General features: G+C 32.0%; 1 protein-coding gene across 2 annotated transcripts in view; it reads right to left on the bottom strand.

Moving 5' to 3' along the window:
• Positions 1-3,822: 3,822 nt before the first annotated feature.
• LOC132952687 (dopamine receptor 1-like) overlaps positions 3,823-21,483 on the bottom strand; it is a 231,798-nt gene continuing 214,137 nt past the window's right edge. For both annotated transcript variants that reach the window (XM_061025064.1, XM_061025063.1), the window contains one exon: positions 3,823-10,667. In XM_061025064.1, coding sequence (XP_060881047.1) covers positions 9,710-10,667 — 958 coding nt within the window. In that variant the 3' untranslated portion in view covers positions 3,823-9,709. The remainder of the gene's footprint in view (positions 10,668-21,483) is intronic.

Genomic DNA, 21,483 nt, shown 5'->3' with positions numbered 1-21,483 from the left:
AACAATTATAACATCATGTACTCTTTTTTTCCAAAATACTATTGTTCTACAGGTATACATTTCAAGAATTCTTGCTATTTACAATATTTGCTCTCTTTAAAAAAATAATAGTATTTAATGTTTACAACATTACCTAACTTTGTTCAGATTTAGAATATAGTTAAATTAAGGTGGAATATTATAAAGTATCGATTTTACTGTTGTATATCATCTAATCACTTCTAACTGTAAAACAAACATTTAAATATTTATCTACATGGATATTAATCTCGTCAATCTCGAGAATAATAATCTAAGTATTCACTGTTAGAAAATGTATTTATATTTTATGTTATAAAAAACTACCATAATCACTTAAAGTATATTTATCTCTATAAAAATAATAACGTACCTAATACATTTCATTCAAAATTATTCATTAAAATAAAACGCAATAAGACCATTATCAACGACAAAAAGAAACGTTCCGTATCAACGGAACGCACTTATAACGATATAACATTGGGTGTATGACTTTCTTATATGCTACCAGAGAAGAGGAAGGGTAAAAGAGGTGGGGGTAGTGAGTGTCGCTCTGCTGTACAGTAGGTTACAAGTGGGTCACTGTAATAGATGGTGTTAAATTTGAATTCAATGATAAAATATCTTTGTATAAAAAAAACGATTCTAAACGGTCAGTCAGCCTATGATATTACTAATAAAAGTATATTTAATGATATTATTGTGAATAAAGCAATTTATATATAACCTATTTAGGTGGAACCTTGTTTTAAATTTTCAATCCTTAGATATAAAAGTTGAATATTTTATACATTTTTAACTTCAAAATAATTATTAAATTTTAAGTTTGATAAATTTTGTCAAAATTCAAACTTTAAATGCTTATAAAAAAAATTGTGCCGATGTATTTTTAATATTTTTCAACTGCTATTGTAACAATATATCAGGAGCCTTGTATTCAATTTTCACGCATTTTACCCAACAAATAAAATTTTATTGACAATTAAAAAAAAATTGAAAACTGACAATGTCCGTAAACAGCTCAAAAAGAGTCAAAATTGTATGATGTATAGAAAATGAAAATATAAACATTCAGTAAAATTGTTATGTATTATTCGTTTTTGAATAACAACTAAATAACAAAATCGCTATATGAGAAATCGAGTGAATATCCAATCTTGTAAAAATATGAACTTCGAACGCTTATACAAATTAAATTTGATTAGCTTGTAAACATTTTTTTTTTTTGATAAACGTATAAAAATTATGAGGAATCTTCTATATTATATTTTAAAATCTTAGATTTAAATAGAAAAATTTTTATGATTTTCTAACTCGAAATAATGTGTACATTTGTATGAATTTTACGTATTTTGTCAATATTTGAACTTTAAATGCTTATGAAAAAAAAATGTGGCTATGGGTTTTTAATATTTTTCAAATTTCATTGTAAAAATATATTATATATTATCAGAGCGCCTTCTATTAAATTTTCAAGCTTTTTTTACCCAACAAATACAATTTCATTGATATTTATAGAATAAAAACCTAAAAAAGTTGGAAACTGAAAATGTCCGTAAACAACTCAAAATAAGTCAAAATATTTTTGAAATGTTATGGTGGTGTAGGTATGGAAAATGTTAATATAAACATTCAGTCATCATTTCATGTATCTACGGTCATCTATTTTAAATTACACCAAAAACCAAAATCGATTATACAATAATAATATATATGGTATTGGTAGCATAAATTCACAGTACTTACCTATTTATGAATTTTAATATTAACGTAGGTAATGATTACACGTTGAGCTGGATAGGAAATTTATCATGACCACCGTCGGGGTATTATTTTTCCTGTTTCTTTTATGATAATATGGTCGGGCTTATTGTTGAAACACATTTAATCCAATATTATATTATAATCATTGGAAGAAGAACGTATTTAGAATTGGTGACGCATGTACACATTCAATTATATTTGTAACTAATACCACTTAGTACTTACCAGGTACTTCTAGGTATCTAAAATATATTGTATGTTGAGGAAGCGTGTAAACAATTTGTACATAGGTAAATTATAAAAAGAATTAAGAAACCTAGCGTAGGGCATACTGATTTAATACTTTTATGATTCTAAAGAAGTTATTGATAGTCCTGTAGTAGTCCTGTAGGCTGAAGTATTATGCAAGGCTGGGCAAGTTAATGATTTTTTTTTTTAACTCGGTTAAGTTAAGTTAATATGCACCAATAACAAAAAGTTAAAAGTTAATTTAACTATAAGTTAACTCAGTTAAGTTAAAAGTTATTAATACACACTTTTTGTTAACTTTTTATTAAGTTAAAAAAAAGTTAATTTGTTTATACAACGCTAGCGTACTTAATTTTTATTCAACCCAAAACTAAATTATAGGATATAGTGTTTATACTTCATACAGTATTTCCATATAAGTTAGATTCGAATGATATATATTTTTAACTTTAAACAATTTACGATACATATTTTTTGACATGAAAACGAAATAGACTGAAATAGTGAAACATTATAAAATTAAAAACAAAATTAAGTTAAGTTAACTTGCTTCTTAAAATTAAAAATTAACTTGTTAATTTCACGTTAATTAAGAAAGAAATCTAGTAAGTTAACAGTTAATTATTATTAATAATTTATAATTAATAATTTATATTAATGAAAAGCCAAAAGTAACTTAGAACTGTTAACTTACTAGATTTCTTTCTTAATTAACGTGAAATTAACGAGTTAATTTTTAATTTTAAGAAGCAAGTTAAGTTAATAATTTTGTTTTTAATTTTATAATATTTCACTATTTTAGTCTATTTCGTTTTCATGTCAAAAAATATGTATCGTAAATTGTTTAAAGTTAAAAATGTTCTTTCGAATCTAACTTATATGGAAATACTGTATGAAGTATAAACACTATAGCTATATCCTATAATTTAGTTTTGGGTTGGAAAAAAATAAAGTACGGTAGCGTTGTATAAACAAATTAATTTTTTTTAACTTAATAAAAAGTTAACTAGAAGTTTGTATTAACTTTTAACTTTTTGTTATTGGTGCATATTAACTTAACTTAACTGAGTTAAAAAAAATCATTAACTTGCCCAGCCTTGGTATTATGTACCTTTAGTCAGTGCTCGAATTGGGAAAAATTAAGTAGAGGAGCTCAATCTAATCAGATGTATTTCGCACATTTTAGTTATTTCTAAGCTTGATTTGTGTTTAATTAATTTATAATCAAAACACTATTATAGGTAGTAATGCTGTCCGGTGTAGACAAACACCTAGGACTGTGTTTTCATGTAAGTATAAATATAAGAAATTCCGAGTGTTTTTCACTGCGGCTCTTACGTTATAACTTATAATAAATCAACATGAACGGTTATTCTTTCAAAGAACTTATTTGAGCTTATTATTTTTAGTATGCAATTAAAAAAAAACCTATCGACTATAATATAGCGTGAAATATGGCCTATGCAGAACAGTCAACAGTGTATTGTACCAACGGCGCTGAACACCACTCGGCTATATCTATATTGGCTATTATAGCTGAAAAAATAAATATAATGACACGGATGAATATTTTGATGGAAACTGAACAGGTAATATTATACATTATTGAAATCAGTTGTGGGACGTATTTTAGATTCGAATAAATGATGACACGTGTTAAAATATAGGTATGTAGGTAGGTATAGTTATTTAAAATAATCCACGCAGCTGATTGTTGCATTGTTTTCATTATTGTAATTATTATTATTTAATATCTTAAACATAACAGTATAATATATTATTATTGATACATCTACATTTTATGTTGTCTTATTACTAATTTAATGGTAACAATGAAGATATTGACTATAATATTATGATAATATATTGATAATATTGTAGGTATATTATTAAACAAACAAAAATGTATTTTCGTTCTCATCAAATTTATTCTTATCATCATAAATGTGATGGATGAACTTTTTTTTCGATAAATGTATTAATTAATTTTTTTTTTTGAATATATTATTATATAGATACAAATAAATCACTTTAGGGAATAACTTAAGGATACAATATATTCAAACGTTAATAATAAGCAACTTTTAACACATAAATATTTTGAGTAAAATGAAAAATATATTTGGATGATGAATCAGAAAATGTGCATTGTATGTGTAGTTTGTGCTTGATTAATTTGTAACATATTGACTTTTTTATTTTTTCAGATTTAAATGTTATCTTTGTAGAACATGTTAATAAAAAATAAATTAAAAGTCTCTCTTATCACTCGATCTTCCACGGAAAAAAAATAAACAACAAATAATGAAAAAAAAATGTAAATTTAATTGCTTTATACGAGATTTATTATATTAACGTAACATAAACGTATAAGTAGATTAATATTACAACATTAAATCATATAATAGTACAAATGAGAACATTTTTACGATGGCGTTTAAAACAACAACAATAACAACAACAACAATAATAAATGCTGATAAGAAAAAATAGGTAAGTAGGTAGGTATACATAAAAAATACTAATTTATCAATACAATTAAATAATAATTTAATAACACAAGAATCATACAATATATTTTGTTGTAACCTAACCTACATATTATCACATTGGATGGGATTTATAAACAAAGTAAAAAACTTAATATTGTTTTATAAACAATTCGACAACAATGTGAGGCTAAACTAAAAATGATGCTAATGCGTATATATTTGGAAATTTCAATTTTCAACAAATAAGTCAGTAGAGGTACACCCGTTTATAAGTTGCTTTAGGTCCTAAATTTGACTGTTAAAACGTTTTTCCCGTGGGTTATAATATTAGGTGCAAAATAAACAATATTTTCAACGACTAAGAGAAGACAATACTTTAATCCGTAAAATACGTCATAAAACTAATATCAAAAAAAAGGAAAACGATAGACATTGCACAGACACAAGTATTACCTTCTTTTAATAGAGTAAATTAGTTTTCTTATACCCAACTACTCAAGTAAAAAGTTTTACTATAACAGCATTTTCGGTTCTTCCCCACGTTAAACCGAACACAATGATTTGAACACGATTTCGTAATTATTACGAAACAACCAACAATGGTACCGAAATGAAACAATTTTTGCATGAGAGTTACTTTTAAAATATCGTTTAAATTAAAATCACCTAAATCAAATCCTTTAAAAATCGGGTGCTTGACGTTCATACTAGAACGTGGTACCTATGGAATATGACAAGATTGATTTTTTTGAAAACATCTTAGTGCCCTACAAAAAAAACTGATTTTTAAACACGTTTGCTCGTCTATAATATACTATTATTATGGATATTAATACAACGAAATCCTCGATAATATCTCGAACAAATAAAATTCCCCTTCAAATAACAATAACACATTAACATTAGATTACTCGACATTTTTAGTTAGTCGAACTTTTTTCCCCCGTGACCCCTTCGAGCCATGCCCTCTCTTACCGAGAGTCGACTGAAAAATATACTATTACTGTTTAAAACCAAGGAGCTGGTATATCGTATATATAACCTTATATAGGCATTAACGCGTATTTTATGCGATAGGTACCTATCTATATATTATATTGTCGTACGCCAACAGTCGTTCATCTTTGCGGGTCAATATTTCATCCGGACGACATATTTTCAAGGTTCCTTCTGCAGAACGTGTAGGAAGAGGTACGTGTGTTATAACTGAGTATAAAAACTAAATTTGTTCGAAAGCAATACGCATTTCATATTTATGCAAATACAAAATATTTTTATAGCAATCAGCCAGTGGTTAAGACGGACAGAGGCACTCGACGTCATAATAATGTAATAACGTCATTATATTACGTTATAATAATATAGCACTTTGCTTGTCTAATTTAATTTAATTTCATATTTTACACACATATTCGTACATGATATCATTGCACGAACGTTTGATACTAGGTGCTTACAGGCATTAAACTATTATTATTATTTTAAGAAATTCTCCTCGTTTCGCAGTGTCTACACCTTACAAAGTATAGGTATAAGGCGGTTTGCCGGAGTGTAAACGTTCGTTCGTCGCGTCATGCAGGTGCTAAAAGTGTCCGTTCGGGTGGCTTCATAGGCGCAAATAGCGTTTGGGATTTGGAGGGGCTTAGCCCCTATAGCTCCCCCCTAAATGCCTATGGGTGGCTTATGTTTTATCTTTTGATTTTAAATGTCTTGTTTAACTCTAATTTCGGGCCGTTAAATTTTTTTTAACAGGAATAAATATTATAAACCTAATAATAATATAGTCTATACCTTTATAGTTTTATATCATATCTTATAGGTACGCGCGTAAGCCCAACGGCCAATCGTAAGTCGTTTGGTGAAGTGCAAAATCGTCCGTTCAATGCATAGGTATATAATATTATCATTGTTGTATTATAATAACATGTCCAAGACAGAATTCTTTATTATTATTATTATAATTTTTTTCGAAACGAAAACAGAGATCACAGATTTTTGATTTAGTTTTGTTTAGTTCCGCTTTTCAATTTAATTTTATTGGTGGGATTTTAGATAACGTACCTATAATTGAGCAGTGTTTTACATGACACGATAAGACAGATCGCTTGCACTACATATCAAAATATGAATAAAGACCTATTTTTTTCATTATGCACGCACAAACGGTTGCTTATACCTAAACTTTGATTTCTAAAAACGTTTAATGAATAGGACAATATTATAAGAGAAACATGTCGTCGCTCTCTCAAGTGACATATTATTATAGCCATAATATATAGGTAATACTGTTATATTATATTTAATATAATGGACTAAGACCAAAGACGCAAACGTAAAGACGTATCTTATATGCACGAGCATCTCGACTAAAATATAGGAACTACTCATTGCAGAATGCAGAAACACAATATAGTTACGTATGATACAAAATATTTTGTTAACAACGTAAAATGCGAGAAAAAATTTGGCACATAGTATATATATACTTTTACAATACATTAATAATAAATAATAATAATAATAAAAAAAAAAAAGAGTACAGATTTATATTATTCATACCTTAAATGTACGGGTCATTCAAACATGACGTACCCGGTGGATACGGATCTTAGAACGTCGGAATACAATCGTCATGACCGAAATGGCGTGTTAATATACAGTGAAATTGTTTAATAGCATACTATTTTAATCTGTAGATAATTATTATAAATTCGTGTGCCTAGTGAAATATTATTTAAACGTTAAGATAATATTATTATTATGTAAATATTATATTATATATATATTATTAATATTATGTCAGTTGTAGGCTGGGCCACCACAAGGGGGGAGGGGGTGGGCTGTTGGACCTGGAGTACCTACAGCTAGGGGCCCGGCCTTTTTTAGGGACCCGTTGAAATGAATTTGTAATTTTTGAATTTTTGATGGGAATACTTATTTTATAATATTAAATATTATTTTATGACATAAATTTATATTATAATATTATATTAGGTAATATTGTTATTTTAAGCTGTGGGACAACCGTTGATTATACCTAGAAAACGTGTAAGGTACACTTGTATGGCTTGTATAATGGGCTGTACGTTATTGGAAGTTTTGATTAGGGCCCGCGAAAACATTAAGTACAGGTACCCAAAATTCGATGTGTGGGCCTGATTGTAGTTATAGCAAATGTGGATGGCCAGTCGACAACGGCAGAAGCCACTGTAACAATATTGTACTATTATTATAAGGGGCCCTGGTGGTTGGGCTTAGTCACTACGATGTGCGTTGGCGTCGCTAGCTCCCGGATGGGTGACCACCCGGGTTCTAGGCGACCATTTCTTGCCCCACACAAAAAACTCGAGTTCCAACCATAAGCCCCCCCCCCCACGCACCCAATGGGTCCATGTAGCCGAAGATCAAAAAAAAAAAAAAATATTGTTGGATAAAATGTTTATTTTATGGAGGAACCGTACCAGTCGATTGGGTGTAAAAATAATATTCCGCGTTTGGATGTATCTGACCTAACAGTAACACGATGTTAAGACATGTATACTGGTGTCTGGACTCTAGTTACACAGACCAAACGGTATTCTTGATTATATTATTATTATTATTATTATTATTATTATTTTAACAACAATAATAATTAGGGCCCGGATGTCGATGTCCTGAAAATCCTTTTGAAAAATTTAAGAATTATCAAAATAATACATAACATTTTTAAAATTGTTTTAATTGAACTAATTTAAATTGAAATTATTGATGAAATCCAATAGAGGTGACAATTCGTGTTGTTTTGAATGGTAGTAAGTATAATATTATTATGAGAATAAGAGATTATTGTACACTTAATATGTATCATATTCATTTATTTAGTTTCACGAGATATTATATTTCTAGCGTTTTTTTAACTCGTGATTTCTATAAGAAGTTTAAATAAAATAAAACCAAAGAATGATCAACATCCGGTCCCTCATATTATAATAATATCTATTTAAAACCCTTAGTTTGAAAGTCTGTACGAAAAGTGTAAACTCCAGTCATAAACAATTTGTGATAGGTACATTTAAACAGTGAATTTCGTTTTCTACCTGCAGTAGGAAACAAAACGTACAAAATAAATGTATAATAACAGATTTTATTAATCATTCGTCGAGGGGTGATTTTTGCAGAAATTTACGGGGGGGGGGGGGGGGAGATGTGGCTGATTTTTTTCCACGCACTAGATACCTGTCTTCCCATATTATTGATAGTTAAAAATATAACTGATTGGCTTACATAGATATAACATCTTAAATATTGAAAAAATGTCATTGGGCAGAGATCTATCCCCCTCATGGGATAAAACTAAAAAAAAAAAAAAAACAACCCACTGTTTTATCGCCACTGCATTGGTGTAGGTGTGTTATTTTAGTTGTTGCAATACCTACACGAGTATACCAAATCGGACGGGCTGCAATTTCAATGTGCGACGGAAACCGATAAAGGCCACTTTAATATATAAACTATATTGTGACATGTGGTACGATCTGGCATCCATATAGGGCCAAGTGGCGATAGACTCGCCGACAGGATAAATGCATGCAGCGAGAAGAGGATCAGGTTTTTTGGTATATTTTTTTCGTTCCGGTACGGTTCTAGGAAAAACTTTGAAAATTTGGTCTAGATGTCTTATGCATCGCGGTACACCGGTCGTAACCAGTTAAGAAAAAAAAACCAATCGAATCGGTGAAAACCTTTGACAAACGCCTATAGATTATGCCACCCACAACATAATATCGCGGGTTCCGGTTTTACCGGAACGTTTTCCCTACAACGTCTGCCGTCGACTATCGGAACAACCTGACATGGTCGGCGTCGTATGCTGTTTCACTGTTTGGCGCATGACGTTTAATGTGCTTTAAGGGTAAATTAAAATTACGGTTGCTGTTCGGTTACCGGGTATAGACCGCGACCGGACCGCCGCGGGATGAGGGATTGTGATAATACATTATTTGCATATAATATAATGATTTATGGACGAATAACAATTTACACATTATTACATCGTAATAGTATATAATATTATTGTAACCGAATAATATTGTATAACTGCACGTGTGCGTTTCTACAAGCGTAGTTGTCGTTCAGACGAGATACTCGACGGTGAAACGAGGCATGACGTCGTCGCGCGGTAGCCGGCCACCGCGGGGCGGTCAGATCTCCTCGTCGGCTTCGATGATGACCTTCTCGGACGAGTTGAGCCGCGACTGGCGGAGCGACGCCACCGACGACCTCGGACTCGCGATCGGCGGCACGCCCGCGCCCCCGCACACCGATTGCTGCGCGGACGCCGCCGCGGCGGCCGCGGCCTTGCCGTTGTGCTTGACGACGGTGGACGCGGCGACGACGGCCGTGGCCGAGGCGGACGACACGAAATCGCAGCCGCCGCCGGTCGGCTTCCGCCGCTGGTTGTGCCGGAACGACGCGTCCGAGCTGAGCACCACTGTCCGGTAACCCTTGCAGAAACACCAGTCCGGGTAGTGGGTGGTGAGTATGCGGCGGAACGCGTCCCGGAACTCGGTGTTGAATATCGAGTAGATGATCGGGTTGAACGCCGAGTTGGAGTAGCCGAGCCACGTGAGCACCTTGAACGCGGCTTCGGGTATGCACGTCTTGCAGAACGCCGCGATGATGTTGACGCAGAAGAACGGCACCCAGCACAGCAGGAACGTGCCCATGATCACGCCCACCGTGATGGCCGCCTTGTGGTCGCTCACGTGGTACGGCGACGTGTGGTGGTGCACGGCCGTGAGCGTGGCCGACGACGCCGCGGCCGTCCCGGTGGTCGTGGTCGTCGTCGTGGTCAGCGGCCGCGTCACCGCCCGGATGCTCTGCACGTGCTTCTGCGCGTACCGGTACAGCCGGCAGTAGATGCCGATCATCACCACGCACGGTATGTAGAAGCTGATGCACGACGATATGATGGCGTACTCGGGCGTCAGGTCCAGCGCGCACCGCATGTACTCGGTGTCGCCCGCGTGGAACATCACCGGCTTTGGCGGCCGGTGGATGCTCAGTATGCAGATGGGCACCACGGACACGAACGCGGCCAGCGCCCAGACGCCAGCGATGCCGAGCAGCGCGTTCCTCCGGTTCAAGTACGTCGTGTACCTATAACACGACAAAACCAACACCAGCATGTGGGTCATTAATGTTGTCCATATGTATAATATTATACGAATTATACGGGCAATAGTATAATAGTTCCTATACACGAGAGTAGCAGGTACACGATTGCATACGTTAGTTCCTACACGGACATAATATGTAAGTTCCTACACGGTAAAACCAGGTAGGTAAGTTAGTTCCTACGCGGCGTAAAAGGTTAAATATGTATATATACGAATTTAAAAAATAAATATATGATGATTGAAAAATATAGCATAATGCGAAATTTTATGTTTGACGAGGTTTATTTCTACTTGATATATCTGCTAAGGACTAACTTAAAAATTTAACATAATCGTATTGATTAATTTTTGTCCGTTGTATATAATCGGAAATTTTTTAATTTATGATGCAGTACCAACACGCGTATCGTATTAATAATAATTATCTCTGTACCAAATTTCATCAAAATTGGTCGAGCCGTTTACATTGAAACTCTATATAGGCTAACTTTATAGCTATAACTGATATACATTCAAATATACTTCATTTAAAGCAAAACGTATACAAAATTACGGGAAAATACGGCAAACCTGAAAATACAGTTGAAACAGAATTTTGTGATAATTTGATACACAATTATATTAATATACTATGTCAAATGAATCAATCTTTCCGCCGAAAATGTGGGCGCGGCAATTTTCTGATAGAGTCCATACGACAAACACATGACAAAGTTTTCATTCAGATTTTAACTCAAATTTTTATCACCAACATCCACATGTTTTTAAAATATTGAAATTTTCAAACTTTTTCGAGTAAATACGTATATTAAAATTAGAATCACAATTAGTAACTAAATACCAAAAATCAGTAAAAAATACGCCCAAAGACAAGATTTCATAAACGAAAAAATTTCGGATGATACAAGTATACAACGAACAAAATTAATCAATGCGATTATGTTAAGTTTTTAAGTTATAGAAATAAACCTCATAAAATATAAACGTTCGTATCATGCGATTTTCATTATATTTTTTAATCATCATATTATATTTATTTTTTTAAATTCGTGTATACATATTTAATTGTGTATGATATAAATATTTAACCTTTTCCGCCGTGTAGGAACTAACATTCCTACCGGGTTTTTACCGTGTAGGAACTTACATATGTACCTTTTTCTATCGTGTTGGAACTAACGTATGTATTTTTTGTACCTGCTACTCTCGTGTAGGAACTTACATTCGCCCAGTTATACAATTTAATCAAACGGGTACGATTTGGGTTAAGTTTATGGGTAGTTAAGTCGATCAAAGCCGAGATCGTGAGAGACTTCGTGAGTGTGTGAGCGCATTTGATTCTCGTTTCCATCAATATATCTACCTGTTTTGGTAAAATGATTATCTATTTATAATACTTATAATAAAGGAATAAATTCGATATTTTTGAAGGAAATGTTTTGCATTTTTATGAGTGTATATACTGCTTTTGTAAGTGTGTAATAACTAATAAATAATCACTAATCAGTATTAAAAAGTAGGTCAGCGCATTTCGGTGTTGGATGTTTGTCCATCGTCCCTTCGGGCCTCGGACAGGATAGTGTAATTTTACTGTATTCGATTTGAATGCAATGATTGCATTCGATAAAAAACGATTTCTGAGCGGACGAGGGAATCTTTTTTATTTAATTTTATTCGTTTCTATAGTGATAAACAAAGCGTTTTAAGGACAGCTTAAGAACGATTTATATAAATAGGTAATTTATATATTTATAATTAGGAAATATTATAAAAATGAAAAAAAATATAAAATAAAAGAAAAAGCTCATAAGTAGCTCAAATGTTTTGAAAATGTTACCATGTCTAGGTAAGGCTAATATAAGTAAACAACCCAAATTTCAAGTTTTTACGAATGTTTTTAACCGAATTACAACAAAAAAACTCCCAAAATTATTAGTTTTATTAGTTTATAGATTTTTAGTTGTTTCACAATATTGTGATCGAAGCAGATAAATTGGCGGAAACTGGAATTAAATTTTTTTTTTTTATATTGGCAGATGGTGGAAAAGAGAGGTTTTTAAAATTGGCGGAAATTGGTAATTGCCTATTATTGTAACGGACATACACTAAAAGTTTACCTTTCTCTTTACCACCAATACCCTCGTTTCTATCGAATAAGTCGTTGACCAATTAAAAATAATTTTTTTATCATTAATTCATTAATATACATAGTTTATCTAATATGTATTAAAAATGTTTTTGACCTAACAATAATGTATATTTTAGATTAGAAAAAATTTCCTGGAAAATAAGAACAATTATTTTTATGTAATTTATTATGTTATATTTAAATTATAAATTATTAACTTTATCTTATATTATTATTATAGTGTATTTGGCCAAATCACGACTACGGCACCGGACGGAGTTCTTATTATTGCTTAATTATTCTAACAATATGAAAATTATAATTATTTTATTATATTATGTAGATTATAATTTGTATTTATTAAAATTAATTATACTTATTGTATTTTCAATGAACTTATACCTAGAACAGCTATTAAAATGTTTTTATTTGCCCGGGTAATTTTCTCAGAATCTAAAATAATCATTATTGTAAAATAAAAGTATATAAATACAATGAACCTGCTAACCTGCTCCTAACCATCACCTCTAAGTAGCGGACACCTGCAAATATCGTACGTTTTAACAAACTACAAATCGAACCCCCTCCTATAATAGCGAACATCTCCTAATTGTGGACAACATTTCAGTGACCGAGAGTGCCCGGTATTAAGAAGTTTCTCCGTATATTATAAATGTACACATATAATATAGTACTCGAATTGATGGCATAGAAATTATTTTGATGGAAATGCGTAAACGCGGTTAATATCATGGAAAAAGACGGGAAAACTATTGGCGGAGACGTATGGGTTAGGTTAGGTTACCGCGGCCGTTTGTAACATGTCAATTTCTCCGGTATGATGTTTTACCTGATAAAATTATAAATTCCACCGATAGAAGGTGATATGCACCAGAACATAGCGCTCTCTTACTTATTTCATATAATATGTATACCTTTTGATGTCTTATATAGATTGTCCGATTACCTAGAATCTAGATGAAATCGTTTGATAAACCTTTTTGCTTTCATCTACATTAAATTCCATACAACTTCATAACATCAAAAACACGTCATAAATATATTTTTAACATCGTCATAATTTCATCATCGAAGAACGAATATTACCAGGAGTTAGGTACGTCAAAGCTGCATCCCATCACTACAAACAACCATTTTAAACTGTATTTAATACTAATATTACTAGTGCACTCCGTTGATCATTAACATTTGTTTTTTATCGTGGAAAACGTCCAGGCACACATGACATAGTTTGCTTATATAAATCTGTACGCAGAAAATGATAAAAATAAAAAAATGGAAGTTTATTTGAACTGTCTTCTTGAAGAGTCTTCTGAGTAATATTGAATGTCTCCTGAATACAATTTAACTAAAAAAAAAAAAATTAATCATAATCAAATTTATGTAGGTATCTAATAAAAACTGTATCAGTGGAGTTGACATATTAATAAAAATAATAAAAATACGGAATAAAAATACGCGCACGTGGAATTCAAATTTTTTTTTATGTAAAAAATTTACCTTTGGAATTTACAGGGAAATAGGTTTAAAAATATTGAGATTCATTTTATTTACAATTATTGTTCTATTATTCGTATATTTTTCTATAATATACCATTTAAACTTTAAATTGTTGATTGTTCCGGATTTGAATATTTTTGTATTTTTTTGTTTTGGTATATTGCAGGACTAGAAAATTAACGGAGATGCTAATATTATGTAACCTAACTTAACCACGTTGGTTCTCGTTAGGCAATCGTTGGTAACCATTCTTTGCGTGCGAGTGATGCGACCTTTTGCAGTCGTAAAAAAATTCAGTGAATTATATCTCAGCCAACGTAACCTTATCGCAATATACTATGAACAGAGTTAAGATTTTGTAGTTCTATAAAACACTAAAAAACAAAAACACTTAAAAAAAATAAAAGAACCACCAACAATCCTAAGAAAAACACTAAAATTATTTTAAAAAACCTAAGAAAAACATTTCCAGACGTACTCATTTTGTTTTATTCTTTGAATTTAAGAGATACAGATAATCTACAATTTGTACGTATATATAGCTGAAATACCAGAATAATGTAAACATGCGATGGTGACGGCGTCGTATTAATGTATTATGATAAAAAAGTAAAATTGAACTTTAAATACTGGTTGACTTAGACTTTTTAGAGCATAAAATTATTATTTTGTAAATTTATAATATATGACCGCAACATAGCGAATAACAACGTTCACCGTGACGGTTCTATTTTGAACGAACAGATGGCGTGGCAAATATATCACTGAAATAAATAATAATTACCGTGGACAAAGCCGTACAGATGGGATGATACCTAAAATATTACGAAATTTTGAATGTTAAAAATCGACCAAGTCGAGTATCTGTTGTATTATAAATAACTGTTATTGTAATAAAATACGTTTTACCACATGTAAATCGAATTATACCGCATCTGGACGCATTCAACCACCTGTGTACGCCTACGCTGAAATATGATTATAAAAATTAAATGTTATAATATCACTAGACATTATAGCGATGGACAGTGAAAAATATGTTTTCTATTTATGATATCGATATTGGTACCGTATGACAGTGTTCGGAACGTTCACTAAAAAAATGAACTCGTTCACGTTCACGTCCTTTTAAAAAACGAACGCGTTCATTATTGGGTCGTTAATTTAATTTTTTTTATGAATCGTTAGCCTGCAGCCAATATAAAGATTAAAAACCCATAAACATGTACGACTCAACCAAAAAATAAAAATACAATTTAGACTTTAGAGCATATACAATTTACGAAGTATCTGTATTCATTTTTAATACCTGACACGTTATTTGAGTTACATTTTGATAAGGATTTCCTAGTGATAAAATTAAGCAAATACTAGGGTACTTTTTAAGATAAACCGATTAGGATTCGTGGAAATCATAACATAATTGTTGTTGTATGTCTAGCTGTGGACACTGAAATGTCACGTGAATTGATATATTTTGCAATCAAACAAATACTATAGGAATTATAACGGGAAAAATGAAAATATTATTATTATATAATTAATTAATATATTTTATACATATGATATATTTTATTAAATGGTAAATAAATTGAACGTCTTAAAAATCGATCAAATTCATTAAAAATATAAACGTCGTTCACGTTCACGTTCTATTTGCAAAAAACGAGTGGCGTTCATGCATCGTTCATCATATATGAACGTGAACGTGCGTTCATGAACGACGTTGTTTCCAAACACTGCAGAACTATAATAGTACTAAAAAATTAACTCAATATTTTCGACGAATGATAATGCATTTTAATCGCGCTGGTGTGGGACACGCTGTAGACTAATCGCGAGTGAAGCCACGTGTTGCAGATGCAGGGCCGTCCTTAGGATTTAGGGCAAAACTATAAATACGAAAATAATTTCGTAGTTTGATGTAACTTTCCACGGATATAGATGTCTTTAAGATATCGTATTTTTTGTACTGCATTTATATTTATCGATTCAAAACTAATGGAAGAGTCGTAGTTCATCTTTAAGCAGAAAAAATAATGTGGGTAGTTTTTAGATTACGCCGAAAAAAGTCATGGGAGCTGGTATGGACGATACCGCACATCTCTGAGAAGAAAATTAAATCTACGAGCAGTGTATGTGTTCTGCGGAACAAAAAAACCTCTAGGCTCTAGGGTTCTCTGAAAGTTTTATTGTACTTGCATTGGAAAACTGTAATAACAATAATATTTATCGCAAAGTTTTGATTATAAAATAACATTATAGAAAAAAAGCAACGGGTATAATTTTCAACTCAGTCGTATATAGTTGCCTCCAACAGAAAATTAAAAAGTGTTTCATAAACTTTTCTGAAATAAACCATGTGAATATTTAGTTACGTTAATACACGGGGTAAACAGAAATACCTAACAGGACAACAATTTATATTAGTTGAACCTATGACAAAAATAATAAAAATTATAATATGGATTATAAATAATTTAAGAAATGATATATTTGTCAGGAAATTCCCAAAAATAATATTTAAAAAAAAATGTTAATAAAATATAGGCATAAAACGCAATCCGTCTACTGCAATCGACGAATAATTAATTCTGAAAAAGATAAATCTGTAATTGAGTAGGTTGGGACGAAAAAAGCGATGAAAAATAAGAAGATTATGGCGAAAATTCTGGTATGTATTATTAATAGAGTAAAACCTACACGTGGATGGTCGAAGAGTTGATAAAAATGAAATGATAAAACAAAAGTGAAAAAATCTTACAACATTTAATATTTTCTACTATAATAATATGAGACTAATCTGAGTATAATCACTAATGTATCGCAGTTAGCTTACACCATATATGTAATTTCTTACGCTTTTTCCATATTTTAGAAATATGCTAATTTTATTATTCCATTTGAATCGTGTCCTACAACTGTGCGCGCCATTGACCTTTGTTCATTGTGCTCGATTCCCCGACAATGTAAACATTTCCCTACTGTATGACTATTAAAATTGGACATTGTTCACAGTTGTTGCCGTATTTCCACCATTAATAAATAGGTACACATTAATAAATCATATTACATTAAATTGTGTACAATATTTACTGTAACAGTAAAAAATAAACTCATGCCCAATAGGAGTATTATACTTATTAATATTTTAAACTGTATTAAACCATAGACCTATAAACTAATGGACAGCGCATTCCACTTAACCCTGCCCTCGGGAATCGTATAAGAGAAAGAAAGAAGAAAGAACGGAGAGAGAAATAACACAAAGTAGTACCCAATCATGGACCTATGAAACTAACACTGTATTTGCCCCACGTTCTCTTTTCTCTTTTACTATATATATCGTACCCCTGACCTCTCTCTCTCTAAGCGCTGCCCATTAGTTTATAGGTCTGTGCATTAAACTAATATTCACACGTTCATTCTTGCACTGCGCTACAGATTGATAGACGACGTGATCGAACCAAAGTCCATAAAAAAAATTATCATCGGTCGTCGTTAGACATTTGCAAAAAATCAAACAAGACGAGAAATCACGCGAGAGATCTGACCTATATGTGAATAAGTATTCACACGCGATTCATTTATTACAGTTCTGCAAAAAGAACATTTTATCGTGAAACCAAATGCTTTTTAGCAGCTTAACCTATTTAAAGCACTGCACGCTCCTGTCACGATGTACCTATAATATATTATAGTGTGCGCGATGATAAACAAGTCTTAGAATATATTTTAAAATACGCGCGGGGCCAGTTTATTCGTGGAACAGTATATAGATATAGCTTATAGTTGAAGAAACTGAAAACTGGAGGAATAAAAACGTTTAACCAAAAAAAAAAAATAAATATTAAACGAATAAGAAACCCTGCCGGCTATTATCGTGCGTATGATAAACCCGAGTAAAATATATTGTTGTTATTATTATAATAACAGCAGAATAAAAGCTAAACGCTGTGTACATTCGCGATTATCGTTGTATGTGATATTCAGATTGTGCTTCGGTGGAATACGATTGAAGCGTACACATTTAAAACGGGCCTTTGAAGTCCGCTCCGTTGTACCATTTCCAAAGCATAGCACGGGGCCCTTTATAATATACCCTCCGACATCTATGGACGTCGCACAATAAACATAATATTATAACATGTACACTTACACACACACTGCAGGTCTGATATAACGACATTATCGTATAATAATAATATTGTACCCCCGTAAAACGCAGAGAGTTGAACGCCGTTCGTATTATATTGTTATGCGCACGTATAATGTTATGATATTATGCTTTTCCGGGAGGGGAAATGTCCGTTTACCGTTATAATATAGCATAACATACTCGTCGGTTAAGCGTGCACGTCTGACGGTTGTCTGTGGATTTTTCGACGCATACAAAATAATAATATTATATTATATTACGTCATATTATCAAAGCTGGGCGAGTTGATGATTTTTTTTTAACTCAGTTAAGTTAAGTCAATATGCACTAATAACAAAAAGTTAAAAGTTAATTTAACCATAGGTTAACTCAGTTAAGTTGAAAGTTAATACACATTGTTTGTTAAGTTAAAAAAAAGTTAATTTGTTTATACAACGCTAGCGTATTCTTAATTTTTTCCAACCCAAAACTTTATTATAGACTATGGTATTTACACTTAATACAGTATTTCCATATAAGTTAGATTCGAATGATATTCATTTTTAACTTTAAGCAATTCATGGTAAATATTTTTTGACACGAAAACGAAATCAACTGAAATAGTGAAATATAATTAAATTAAAAACAAAATAAATTAACTTAACTTACTTCTTAAAATGAAAAACTAATTCGTTGATTTCACGTTAATTAAAAAAGAAATCTAGTAAGTTAACAGTTAAGTTAATGAACAGCCAAAAGTAACTTATAACTGTTAGTTAGGCTAGTTACCCTAGTTAAAAAGTTAAAATGAAATTAACTTTTTAACTCGTTAATGCCCGGCAGCCTTGCATATTATTATTTACGTCATCATGACGTAATAATGGGCACTGATCACACGTTTATGCGAGGGGGGCTGGCACTAAAATATACAAATAAAGAATAATCTATTATACGTCGTTGGCATATTGTAATAATTCCACAACGGTCTTGCAGAGACGATGGCGACGGTTTCGAAGAAACAAAACATGCAGACCATATTGAAACCGGACGCACAGAAATTCCTAAGCCCGCGAGCTTATTCCGCGGGCGAGGGGCTTCGCGGAAGAACGTTTGCAATTTCGAGGATTATAAGGGCGGCGGCGAGGGGACGTCTTTAAAATGCAAATGGCGTTTTATACGAATGGCGCGGCGTTTACTCCAGAGACGGCGGTCAGATATACCTAACTACAATAGTAATAACAATAACTATCAGGCATGGAGGCAAGTATACGAGTAGATACATTTATATTATAATATATTTATGTATATTATTATATACATTTGCAGATGTCTCTCGGTGCGGGTTTCTCGCGTCACGAGAATTCCGTACGAAATCGCGCGTAAGCTTCGACGACGACGACGTCTAAATCTACATTAGATTTGCCGAGGTCGCAAAAAAAAAAAAACCCTCCTAAGCAATTAAATTTTGAACGCGCGAAAGGCGGCGCGACGTCCTTTTAAACGTATATATTATTATATTATATTGTTATGCACATGCATGTATACGACCGCAAAGTAGGGGTGTTTTGTGGCTTGGGGTCGCGTTTAACGGGAAAAACTGGCTAGGGCGACGAGTGGTAGGTCGGTACCTATATGTATGTGTAGTGTGTGTGCATGTATGTTTTGAAACTACGACAAACAAAATTATAGCGGTCACTCGGAACGAGAGTGAACTTTTGAATTCGGTTGGCAAACCGTCGGGATTTCGTTTTTCAGGTCGACCGGAATAAATAATATTGTGATAAACAGAATAATATAATATTATAATATATGTGTGAAGCGAAGGTGATGTAATAATAATTAATATTCCTACGCGTCATGTCGGTTAGGGTGTAGGGTACCTACGTCGAAAAATACATCGTCTGATGAAATAACATTTCGTTTTACATTTTCAATGTATATTATACCGTGATAATAATCTTGTTTACATAAGTTATTACAATAATAATATAGTGTTCGATTTCAGATTTACATAATATAATTTTACCACCGTAGTTGCAGCAGTGTGTGTCGCATTTACATTTCCTAATCGCAATTCAGTCATTGATTATAATATTATATTGGTAGGTATAGTATTACCTATAGTATTATTATTATTGGAATATAATAATAAATAAGCGATAATGCGGTTTATCTAAATCCAGCCATGTCAATTTCAGAATATTGCCCGGACCGAAAAACTGAATAGAAAAAAAATATACAAATTTTCTTTCTTTAAAAAAAAAAATGAGCGTTTAATATAAAAATAATTGAATACACCTATCTAAGTAAATTATTTATTTAGTTAAAAAAAAACACAGATACCTACTGACAACCTGTGCATGGCAAAATAAGAAAAATTTGTCATAAAATCCATATTTTGCGTTTGAAATATTCACACGAGGAGAGAAAACTTATTTATTGACAAAACCAAATGTGATGTTAAAGGATATAATATATATTATCCTATACATAAATATAATTTTAATGCATAATTATAGTTTACGACGTATACTTTAAAGACAAAATTAACATATATTGATGATACACGCCATTTTTATTAACTAAAAGGAGGTCGGTAAACCGATTTAGGTATACGGTTTAGAGTTTTAGCGAAAGCCACGAGTTTAACATATTATCCTGATTGGAAATATTTTCCGAAAACAATCGACATAATAATATTAAATAACAAAACAATATAATAAATTGTTATTAGAAACTTAACATCATTATCAGTAATAGTCAATTTGACAAGCGACAAAAGCACTATTACGGTACACGACAGCTGCTGCTGCTGTTCTCAAACGAATTCCACTAGAGATTAGACGTTAAATTGTGCTCGTGCACTACGGTACATAAGATACACAATCGCTTCAACGATAAAGTAAAAAAAAAAATTAATATATTTTAGGTCAAAATGGCAACCACTTTTTCCAATTTAATTTCACTATCTCTAAAGCGAACTACATCGGGGAGGTTACTATATGCCCG

This window comes from Metopolophium dirhodum, chromosome 9 (genome assembly GCF_019925205.1).
Source record: "Metopolophium dirhodum isolate CAU chromosome 9, ASM1992520v1, whole genome shotgun sequence".
In the NCBI taxonomy this organism is placed as follows: Eukaryota; Metazoa; Arthropoda; class Insecta; order Hemiptera; family Aphididae; genus Metopolophium; species Metopolophium dirhodum.
Note: the sequence above shows the minus strand (reverse complement) of the source record. Positions and strands in the feature narration are given on the sequence as shown.